The sequence below is a fragment of the Nannospalax galili genome, unplaced genomic scaffold, assembly GCF_000622305.1.
Source record: "Nannospalax galili isolate Female #2095 unplaced genomic scaffold, S.galili_v1.0 scaffold424, whole genome shotgun sequence".
Classification (NCBI taxonomy): Eukaryota; Metazoa; Chordata; class Mammalia; order Rodentia; family Spalacidae; genus Nannospalax; species Nannospalax galili.
The window spans coordinates 1766401-1778365 of record NW_008352334.1 but is presented as its reverse complement, the minus strand read 5'-3'; the positions used below and the strand labels follow the sequence as shown (position 1 = coordinate 1778365).

Sequence of the window (11965 nt, the reverse complement as noted above, 5' to 3'; positions counted from 1 at the left end):
TTATTTTGATATATCACAGTGAAAGATTTATCGTCCTCTTTTTTTTTTTTTTTTTTTTTTTTTTTAAAAAAAAAAAAAAAAAAAAAAAAAAACCCAACACATGACATATATAACTCCTGAGTTGGAGATGTATAAACACATAGACCGAAAGGGTCTATACACTCCAGTCTAAAGTGAGAAGTGATATCTCTCCTTGCACTCTTCAGTAAAATTTTGGAATTCCAAGGAAGGAAAATTTCATAAGAGAAGCTTTTGGGGGGCTGAAAGAACAAGCTGCCTATATAAGACGCAATCAGAATGGTGTTAGGCTTCTTATCTCCAACAGTACCAGGAAGACCACAAAGTCACACCTACCTGGAAGGAAGGAAAAAAGGCTGAGTTCCAAGAGTCCAGTCCCAGCTAAGACATCACTCTGGAAGACAAGAGACCCATGGAAGGTGTGTGAGAACTCAGGCTCAGCACTCAGAAACCTGTAGAGGACATGGAGGGAAGAAGCTGGACAAGTGTCAGACGAGCCAGATCAGAGACCATCACAGCAGAGAGAAGAAACGAGGAACAGAGCTAATGGACTGAGGTGTGGGAGCGGGGCGGGGAGGTTAAAAGTAAGCCCAAGAGAAGAATACCCAGAAATCCATGTGTCAAATAAAGCTGGTGAGTTAGGAGAGACTAAAAGAGAACTCTGATATCAGGGTGCAAATAAGGATAAGTTATTCTAATCAAAATAAGAGTGGCTGGGTGAGTTCCAAAGGAAGAAAAAGCCAGGTGTGGTGGTATATACCTTTAATCCCAGCGCTTGGGAGACAGAGGCAGGTAAAAATGAGAGGGAGAAAGGGAAGGAAGAAGGGAAATGGAAAGAATGGAAAGAAATAGCTTGAATAAACCCACCTTCATCACTGTGGGCTGTGGAAATCAGAACTTAGCAAAAGCCATCCCTGGAAATGTCACCTGGCACAGGTTTGTAGCAAACAACCAAGATGTAAACTACAAGTCTCAAAAGAGTAACTCCTTTGTTTTTTTAAGCTTAAACTCACTATGTAGACCAGGGTGACCACAAACTTTTGGCAATCCTCCTGCCTCTGCCTCTGCCTGCAGGCCTGGGGCACCACGCCCAACTAAAAGAGGAACTTCTGATGCATGACCCTAACTTCCCTGAACATATCCCAAAGCTGCAGTCCTGAGTATGGGCAAAGACTGTGTGGTTTGCAATTGTAAAACATTAAACACATCCTACATGGGGGTGGGTCTAACCCCATGTGACACTCGCTCCCAGGCTCCCCTCAGCAACCAGTTTTTGAACATATGGCATTTGCATGAATTCTGTCCAGTGTGCTAGCTCACTGGCCCAGGTGACCTTCAGTCTGTCCCTCTAGGGTTACTTTCTCAGCTGGCTGTGTCCACACATAGAAAGGCTCAGCCTTCTTGTCCCCACTTTTCTAACCAAGAGACATCTGCTACTCTACCATCTATTTCTCTAGAGTTAAGCCCACAGAACCAATAAGTTGATGGGCCTTTATAGTTGTCTTTGATGTGTCTATGGGCCTAACCACATGCTGGGACACAAGACCAGGGCAGGCAGAACCTCGGGGCTCAGAAAAAGAAGTCTGATACTCCACATCAGCTCAATGGCCCTTGGTACTGCATTTTGATCAAGTCACCTCTGAGTATAGGGTGTGAGGGTGTTGAAGCGCAAATGACACTGACCGATGACAGCCTGTAATTTTCCATCTCTATTGTAAGCCGAAACGACAGTCCTAGTATCAGGCAGTGACTGTGTGCTGCCTTTGAATTCTCAGCCACGTTCCCCTAGACTCTCTAAGATCCTATTTCCTAATGCTGGTATTTTCTTAATGCCCAGGCTCCATGAGCTCTCCTTCCGTGGACTTGTCAGGGAGGCATCATTCGGCCATTTGTTAAATAGAAAAATCACAGGAAAATAAACTCAGTGCAGCTTCAGAAATGCTCAAAGACTGGAAATCCCAGCAGGCACCCCTCCACTCCAGCAACCCACCTGCTGACATCCCCAGGCCAGGGCAGTGATGAAGAAAGACACCAACCTCACACCTGCCTGAGCAGCCAGGCTCGCTGCTGTTTGTTTTGTCATGAAAGCAAAAGCCAGAACACAGTTCTGATCCTACAAGGCAAAAGCACCCAGGGTTCCAAGCTATGAGAGCCAGCAGGGCCTGTCAGACTGTCCTCACCCTGCAGGCCTGCTTCAGGCTGCAGAAACTTGGATCCATAGCTACACTATCCCCAAAAATGTCTCCCATCGCTAGTTAGGGGTTGAAAGTCTGCCTCCTGACCTGCGCAGAAGGTCTAGGCTTGCCTTTAGCACCTTGGGTCAAACTGTCTGTGAGCCAGTCAAGCCCAGACTGGTTGTAGGTCTGCCCCTTTCTGGCAGTGGCCTAGAGCCTGCAGACCAATGGCCATGTGCAGAAGGCAGGGGTATTGGACTGCCGGGCCCAGGCCTCAGCCAGGCCACAATGGCTTCACAAAGGCTCCCAGACCACGCCCTCCTCCTCTCTAACCTCTCTCACCACCTAGCTCTGTCCAGACTGTCCCTCAGCTCTGACACAGCAGGTCACACACCTCCAGTGGGTCTGCTTTCCTCCTATCAAGTCTGCAGGGCAGGAAGCATTGTCTGTGGGGAGACAGAGGCACCCACACTCCAGTATGTACATAGCACGGGGCCTCCATGTTGACATTAGACAGTAGGGCCCTATTGTGAAACCCACACCACCCCACCCATCTTCCTGCAAGATGCCTGGACAGCAGGAACAGCAACTGTAAGTGACAGCCCTGCAGGTTTCCTGGTTTTTCTCATCAATTCTAGAGTCTCCATGTTCTATGACCAACATATGACAGAGTCCCAGCAAGCCATCCCAGGTACCCAGCACCCTCATTCCACACAGAGAGTGCTCAGTCAGTAAAGAGCTTGCCACAAAAACAAGAAGACCTGAGTTTGATCCCCAGAACCCACATTAAAAAAAAAAAAAAAAATGGTGTGGGGCTGGAGAGATGGCTCCGCGGGTAAGAACACTGACTGCTCTTGCAGAGGACCCAGGTTCAATTCCCAGCACCTACATGGTGGCTAACAACCCATGTAACTCCAGTTCCAGGGATTCCAACACACCCTTCTGACTTCTGCATGCATTGCACCACACGGGTATATGGACATACATGCAAGCAATATACTCATATGCATAAAATAAATAATAAAATACTGTTTAAAAAGTCAGGCATGGTAGGTCTGGAGAGATGGCTCAGCACTTAAGAGCACTGGCTGCTCTTCCAGAGGACCGGATTCAATTCCCAGCACCCACATGGCGGCTAACAACCATCTCCAGTTCCAGGGGCTCCAACACCTTCTGGCCCCTACGGGTTTTGCATGACACTAATGCAGAGAAAACACTCATACACATAAAAATGCTGGGCGTGATGACACACACTTGTAAATCAAATGCTGGGAGATACGGACTAGGAGATCTCTGGAGCTCACTGGCCGGCCAGCCTCTCCTGCTCGTTGAGTTCCAGGTCAGTGAGAGACCGTCTCAGCCAAGGAAGACAGCACCTGAGGAACGATACTTGAAGCTGATCTATGGCCTCCACATGCTCATGCACAGAAACATCCAATTAATTCCTGGTACATTTCTCCACTGCCGAACATTTTCATTATTCATAACGCTCTGACCCTTGCCTCGAGGTAGCACAGAGATGTAGAAGTTCGGCTTCCCTGGTAGGGAGGTTGTCTCTGAGCAGACAGTGGTGTTTCAGTACCGGCAAATCTCCCTCGGAAACCTCAGCACCTAGGTGTTCACCCTGCCCTCCTGAAGGCTGACCAGGAGCAATGCTGCCAGGCCTGACCATGGAGGGGCCAGGCAGGGCCTGCTGTCTCCTCCCACTACGGCCCTCCCCAGGAAGACATGGCGCCTGAACTTCACAAGCCTAATCAAGTCCCACTGGGTTTCGGTCCCTTCCCTGAGACAGGTGTACCCACCATCTGTCTCCCCAGTAGCCCTTCTTGTGGGAGTCTACACCCAAGCATGCAGGCATCCAGACCTCCAGCCCCCTGCCGAAAGGGCCCCCACAAGAACCCCGCTCTGTGTTACAGGTGATCACAGAAGCCAGCGCCGGCCAGGGCCAGCACCTCATCCGAACACCATTTTCGGGGGTGGATGATTTCTTCATTCCTCCAACCAACCTCATCATCAACCACATCAGGTAAGACTGCCCCCCAGTGCTGCTGAGGGCCATGTTCCACCCAGCCTGCCTAGGACAGCCAGGCTCAGGGTGGCACCAGCTGCTCTCTACCTCCCACACCTCCTGGGCTACGTTTGGGCAGAGCAACGAACTTCTTTCTAGTACAGATTCTGGTCTTCACTGCTTAGCGTATCTTAGAGTTAAGGAAAGTGCCCAGATCCTCAGGCTTTCTTGAGCTGGCCACTCCCCTCCCTATTTCAGAGCGCTCCCAGCAGCCTTTGCAAAGTTCCTCTGCTAAGTCATCAAGACTCCAAAGGTTTCAAGGCACTATGTATACCTCTGTGTCGTCAGGCACTTTTCTCCAGGAAGAAATGATTCATTTTTGCAAAGTGATGCTGGAGACCCCCAGAGGACAGTGACTACCTTAGGAATCCCTTCCCTGCAGAGCTTAGGGGCCTGGGCGAATGCCGAAGACCCCCACCAGGATGCTGAATTCGGCCAGAAGCGCTGCGAGCTCCGGCTCTGCTGCTCCTAAGTGGCTTTTTAAGTTGAAGTGCCTTCTAAGAGCACGGTTTTCTTTCTCTGGTTCTTTAAAGATGTTTTAAAGTCATGCCTGAGGCATTTTGCCCACTCTTAAGATGCAGTTTTTCAAGAAAAAATTACAGGAGAGATTTCTGCTGTTCCTCTAGGTGCATCCTGTACCCAAAAGCCTTTATGAACAAGGCCTTAGGCACAGGGGCACAGAGGAAGTCCCACCTGGAGTCAGACCTCTCTGTACTTGCAACCAGCCGCCAACAAAGAACTCAGACAGACCAGGTATAAGCGACTCCCACCTGCTGGAGTCACTTTACTAAACCCCTCCCAGATTCAATCCTCCCAGCAGCCTTAGGAAGAGACTGCCCTCTTTGGAGTCCCTGAGGCTCAGAGGGGCAAGCAGATCACTGAAGACTCTTTGGCCAACAGGGAGGGCATCATAGCATCACCAGGACATGTAAATTTGCTCACCTCATGAATGCTAAAGAAGAGACTACCCCATACATTCCTCCCAGAGGCAGGGCTACAGGGAGGAATTCTATCCTTGTTGAGCTGTGTCTGTGACTTTAAATCTGAGCCACCAGACAGCCCAGAAACCAGCTGAGATACAAGATTCTGTTATCTTGCCCTCAGGACAGGCACCTCCCAATCTCACTTACCCTACAAGCCCAGGCCCACCATCCAGCAGCTAACACAAGCTAGGGAAGTGATCCAAAGGCATTCCCAAGGGAGGAGCCATTGAGGGCCTTTCCCAGTCCCTTCAAAACCATCTACAGAGATGAGTGGGTTTTGAAAGAGCCTCGATCTGGGACCATTTGTCCCTCAACTGCATTTGGCTGGAGACCTTACATAATTGACTTTGGAATCATACCCTATATCATGAGAGATCTTATTAATAAGCCATTAGATGACTGAAGGATTATGATAAAGGGAAAAAGGGAAGGATGCCATCATTGAAGACCAATGGCAGATCCTGCCCCTCGCATAGGCCTCCTGCTCTTACCTCAGCTCTTCCCTTCTCAGGTTTGGCTTCATCTTCAACAAGTCTGACCCCGCCATCCACAAAGTTGACCTAGAGACACTGATGCCCCTCAAGACCATCAGCCTGAAGAAACACGGCTGCATGCCCCAGGCCATGGCGCACACCCACCTGGGTGGCTACTTCTTCGTGCAATGCCGACAGGACTCCGCTACTTCCACCGCTCCACAGCTGCTCATCGACAGCGTCACAGATTCAGTGCTGGGCCCTAACACTGATGTCACAGGCACCCCCCATGTGTCCCCCGATGGGCGCTTTATCATCAGTGCCTCCGACAACAGTCCCCGGCTGCATGTGCAGGAGGTCACAGTTCGAGGTGAGATCCAGACCCTGTATGACCTGACAGTAAACTCAGGCATCTCAGACTTGACATTCCAGTACTCTTTCACTGAAGGCAATCAGTACAACACCTATGCTACTCTCGAAAAGGAGCCCGACCTGCTGTTCCTGCAGCTGTCCACAGGGAAGATGGGAAAGCTGGAGAACTTAAAGGACACTCCCACAGGGCCGACCCGGCCCTGGGGAGGACCCCGCAGAGTCCTGAGGGACAGTGGGTTGTTTGGACAGTACCTCCTCACTCCAAACCAAGAGTCACTGTTCCTGATCAATGGGAGACAAAACGCGCTGAGATGCGAGGTGTCAGGCATAAAGGGTACAGCCACGGTGGTGTGGGTTGGTGAGGTATGAAACAGTCAAGCCCAGAGCCCTGCATCCAGGAGCACCACCTAGTCCTGACACTGCAGCCCCAAGCAGGCACGCTGTACATTTTCACAGACAAAAAGCCAAACCCTGTAATTCACTTTGTGGTTCAACAGTGGTCTCCTTGCAAGTTTCCTAGTATATGGTATGAGCTGCTACCAAGATTGGGGGTTTTTTCGTTCAGAAGTATGATTTAACGCCTTGAGCTGTGACAAGAACACATGCTGCTGTGTAAAGGAATCATCTCTGTGCCCGGCTGCACGCCACGTCACCTGGGGACACTTGGGGACACCTCGGAACCAAGGAATCCCTCTGCCCAGGCTGACGCTTCTGTCGGTTGCCTTCACGTGATCATTGTCCTGACCCACCAGCCCCAGCCAGTCTGTGCCCTGAAGCAGTGACCTGGCAGCAGGGCTGAGCAAGACTGTCTGTCTCCATGGGCTAGCCTTCTGCCCTTGCTGGGGACCTCACTTGCTCCTTCACAGCTCCTGCTTGCTTCCCTTTCCATCTGACTGAGAGAGAGCCAGTGAGACTTCCTACACCTCGGGAGATGGGGAAATCACTCACTTTATTTTGGAAAATTTTGATTAAAACTAATTTTTTATAATCTTAGATGCTAGGAAGCAGAAAACATGCTCTCCAAGGCCCAGCTGTGCTCTTCCCTGCCTTTGGGCAAATCTCTTAGGGTAGGAGGTGGGCAGGGTTACCACCTCACATCCATGTGCAGAAAAAATAGACATCCAAGAAATTGTGGCTCTAGACTCCATTGCCAGCCCTGTGGACTCGAGTGCAGCTCAGGCTACCACATTACAAACCTGTGCTAGAATCCCAAGAAATCAGGACGAGCCCTGCCAGTATGTTTTTCACTGTAGAAAGGGATACTTCATCGGCCAGGCCCCTATGCCAGCAGAATTCCCAGGGCAGACAAGGCTTGCCTAGCAAGATGTAAATAGCCTTTGGGCTCAATGCCAAAAGCTGTAGGCTATGAGTGCCGTCCATCTGGGTTCCTGGGGCTGTGTTTCTGCGTGGGCACCAGTGGCCCAGCCCCTGCATCTGCACTCTGAGAGAGTACTTGTCTATGTTTTCATACCTATGTTTCAATCTACACACTTCTCCAAAATGCAGAACCAGCAAAGGGCCAGGTCAGTCCCTCCTGTCTCTGCCTACAGTGAGCTCTCAGGTCTGCCAGAAGATGCACAACACTGTGGGGTCCACCTGTGTCAGAGACTCTTGGCAAGAAAGAAACACTGTGTCCTTTCCCCTTTCCACCATCCCCTGGGTCTCTTAGAACGCTCTTGTCCATCTCTCTCATGTCAGTGGCCAAAACGTACCTGCTTTCTGGCTTGGATGATCATTCTGCAAACCCCACGGAGTTTGGCAACAAGCTGACAAGCGCAGACCACACCACTCTCAAGGCACATAAGAACGTGTCCCTTCCCTCATCAGCACCAAGGCCAGCGGTCCCCTCCCAGCTTCTTGCCAGCAGTTCCTCCTCCTCCCACAGTTCCTGTCTTTCAGTCCACTAAAAGCCTGTCCCTTTCAATCCCAGAGGGATACTTGCACGTGCACTATAACATCCTTAGAGGTCGGGGGGGGGGGTGATCTCATCAGCCTAAGGCTCAGAGTCTCATGATAACTGGGGTACATGTGACATGGTAACACATCTGCCCCTTTTGTCCTCCTTGGTTCTTGATATGGGAATTCCCAAAATCTAATGTTTTCACTAAAAACTTCCAGTGTTCACAAACTTCATTTTGAAAAGCAGTACCAGCCACAGGTAGCATTCCCAAGCTCCAAGAAGGAAGATCTCTCCCCACCCCACCCACTGGATGCAGTCAAAGGCCAATCCAGTCCAAACTGGATTAGAACAAGAGTGCTGGAGTTGACTTGTGCACCATCTGCTCCTTGGCCACTGCCCCTGTCTCTCACCATTTGGAAAGTGGAGTCACTAGAGACAGCCAGAGGTGTCCTATATGCAAAACACAAAACAGGAAACCACCAGCCTGAAGCCTAGTCCAGATGTCAGGGGCCTGGCCCAGGAGGTCGTCACAAAAGCAGAATGAACAGGCTCCCTGGCCAGTACAGGAAGACAGGGGCCCACAGGGAGGCTTTGCCTGACTTTCCCCTTCTCAGTTCAGAGCCAGGAGAGACTGCTGAGCACAGTGCGAAACCACTGGTAGAAGATGGCATCACAAGCAGGTGTCCCGTAGCCAGCCCGGCCGGGGATTATGCTGAAGAACATAATGAACAAAGATGAATGGCCAGTGGTCCTCAAGAGGGATTGGTTCATCAAGAGAATCACTAGAGAGCTATTTACATAAACTCCAACAGTCATTTTATCACACAACTGATTACCCAAAAATTCGATGGTTCCTTTCTTTCCAGAAAACAAATGCAAATACCATATGCCCGTAGTTTCATTAAGGCTTTGAAATGAAAGCTCTGGTTCCCCTTCTCCCCAAGTGGACAGAACCCTGATAGAAGTCCTAGATTCCACAGCCCACCCAGCCTCCCCCAGGGATGGAAGAGAGAGAGAGACTTCCTGTTTCTAGGCAAGCATGTGACCCTCCCGCCCAAGCAGGTCCAAGAGAGTGCCACCCCCAATACGGCAAAGGGCATGATCCCGACCTCAACAACACTGGTCCAGCCAGCTCTGTCTGGGGCTGGCCCAGGCTACTCTCTTCAGTCCCCAAGCCACACAAATGTCCTGCTATCTTCCCTGAATCCCATGAGGAAGATGAAAAGGGACTGGTCTCGACTGGGGTCAAATACTAATAGCAAGCAACAGGTTTCTTGACTTAGAGAGTGTGAGCATCACTAGAGACAGAAGTTCAATCTCCCCCCTCACCCCCAACTGAGTCATCTCCCCCTCCACCTGTTCCTCTGTGCGAGAAAGGGCTCCCAATTGCAGGAAGACACCCTGGAAAGACAGTTTGCAACCCTAAATAAAGCCACGAGTGGCCTGCTGCCACAGAGCATGGGAACGTCTAAGTTTTCTTTCAGCAGCCAGGCACTGGCTTTGTATGGCTACATCTTCTCGTTTTTTTCTTCTGTTGACCAATAACCTGTGAACTGAGGGAGATTTCAGACTGAGATGCAAAACAGATTCATTCTGGATATATTTTTCTACCAGGGCTAAAGTGTTGTGGATTCATTTTTCATGTGTTTCGTTCAAATACCACAGATGCTGAACCATCTTTGCTGTCAAACCTCCAACCCTCCCCTCCAGAAGCAAGCCTCCAAGAGAGAGCTGATGCCACTCCCCCTCCCTCCTATGCACCCACCAATCTACCTCACATCTTCCAGGCACCCAGCACCCCCAGAATGCCAGACAGATGATGGAAGACGACTATGGAACTGACTCAGAAGCCCTCAGCCAGCCGCTACCCCTGCTCCCTGTCCCACTCCATGTGTGATCAGAACCCATCCAGACACAACCCTTCGCTGCCTAGGATCATACCCCAGATGCTAGCATTCAGATCTCTGGAGTTAAAGACAAAAACTACAGAAAGCTGTCAGGATGGTCAGGGAAGAGGGTTAGTGTCCTGCAGGAAGAGAGAGGTGACATGTCAGCCGAGCCTCATACTAGGGGCATGGCCCCCAAATTCCCTTTGTTACCATGTCATTTTCCCTCCTCCCTTCTGTGTCCCAGGCCCTCCACTCAAGGGTCACCCCACCACAACCCTCGTCATCAGCAACAGTGCCCTGCCATACCAACTTCCTGTGGCCTTTGCCCACGACGCTCTCTTGCTCTGAGGGTTCAAATGAAAAACCACTCACACACCAGACACTATTATTTGCTCCCAGATCACCATGGAAGTAAAGCTGTTTGGGTCAAGAGAGTCACTAACTGCCTTGGTTTCTCTCCACAATCACAGCGCTCATAAGGCAGAGATGCTTAAATTATACAACAGGAACAAAATGCACAGGGTGTGACCATAAGACCCCAAGCAGCAACCCACTTCCTGCTTCCCTTTGCAGCTGCTTCAGGACCTGGGCCTGTGGGCTTGGGCCTCTGCTACCCAGCAGACACCCAGAGATAAGCAAGCATCGTCTTAGGCCTCGGTATTCTCCTTAGGCTCTGAGGGCATCCAGCTGGAAGTGTAATTTCACCAAGCACAGTGGATGACCTTGTGGAAACGGGGGTGGGAGCGAGAATTAATTTTCCGAATTCGTAGGATGTTTTTGTTTTTTTTTACACAACATCACGGTTCTTGCATTCCTTTCTTTCCAAGCTGAACATGAACATGGGACGGTCCATTTCCATGGGCCACTGCACCTCAGCACCCACCTCAAAGAACAACAGCTTCGTGCCACACCAGCTTCCCAAGGCCTCTGCCCAGATGCTTCTTGCTTTGGGGCTCAAGTGAGAATTCACTCAGATCAGTCACTCAAGACCCAGAGGATGTGAACCTGCCCTAGAGGCCTCTGCTACACTCCACAAAGCACTGTGGAATGGCCCCTACACCAAGTGCTGGTGACATGTGGCTCTGCACAGTTCACCCTCTGAGGAAGGGCAACTAGTGCCTGCCGGTTATGAGGCCCAAGAGCTCCAAACCGAGGAAGTTCCCTAACCAAACCCTCATCCACTGTCTAGCATGCCATCTTCAGAAGGTGAACAAGCCTGCAGGCCACCCCAGGCCCTCAGTGCCCCCAGGGGTGCTGCCCCCCACGCACACCCTCCCTGCCTGGCTCTGCCCTCTGCCCCTGCCCCAGCCCCATGGCATCTGACCTACCTGCCCTCTGCTACTCTGCTTTCTGAAGGCTGTGTGAAATGCCCCGAAGCAAAACTGGGCATGAAGTTTTGCTGGAGGGGTAAGCACAACTTTTCATGCTATCATGTAGCCAATACGACCCTCAAATGTGGAGCCACACAACACCATGAAGAGATTCGTCCTTCCCCACCTCAGAAAACCTTCCCATCTCTTATTGAGGCAGGTTTCATTATTTTGAGCAGTTGTGTAGACACCAAAATATATTTTCTGTAATCACCAGTATTTCTCAAAAGGCCTCCTGTAATTATTATACATGTGAATTTTTCCTTATTTATAAAATATATACAAATTATTTTTAATACATCAACTTTAGTAGAAATTTGTACCAGCACAGTAACAGTATGTGGCATTTGGAATAAGTTTGTGTTTATTTTGACGTATGACATGGTATTGAACACAGATGTATTTGCAGTACCACTTGACAAAAAAAAAAAGACTCACAAATTATCATTAAGTATGGTCATTGTAAATGCTCTTTTTCTGAAAATTTTACAATAAAACTTGAGAAAAGTTACCTTTTTCTGGTGCTAGTCTGTTAGCAGCTATGTGAGTGAGAATTCATGTTTCTCCATAACAATTATAAGTAGAGGTGATGTAACTTTATTGCCTCCCCAAAGGCACCAGTTCCCAACGCTAAGATGCCAGGACTGGGTTGCAGTGTGGGGTGGGAGGCAGAAGTGGGGGGGGGGGGTAAACATTCATTTTAAAGCAGTAGTCCAGC

At 50.0% G+C, this 11965-nt stretch overlaps 1 protein-coding gene across 4 annotated transcripts in view; it reads left to right on the top strand.

The window, feature by feature from the left end:
* The window catches only part of Fstl4 (follistatin like 4), a 458219-nt gene extending 446539 nt beyond the window's left edge, over positions 1-11680 (top strand). For 2 of the 4 annotated variants that reach the window (XM_029554200.1, XM_029554201.1), the window contains 2 exons: positions 4109-4218; positions 5755-11680. In XM_029554200.1, coding sequence (XP_029410060.1) covers positions 4109-4218; positions 5755-6457 — 813 coding nt within the window. In that variant the 3' untranslated portion in view covers positions 6458-11680. The remainder of the gene's footprint in view (positions 1-4108; positions 4219-5754) is intronic. The other 2 variants (XM_029554198.1, XM_029554197.1) reach the window with 1 other exon arrangement.
* Positions 11681-11965: the final 285 nt, after the last annotated feature.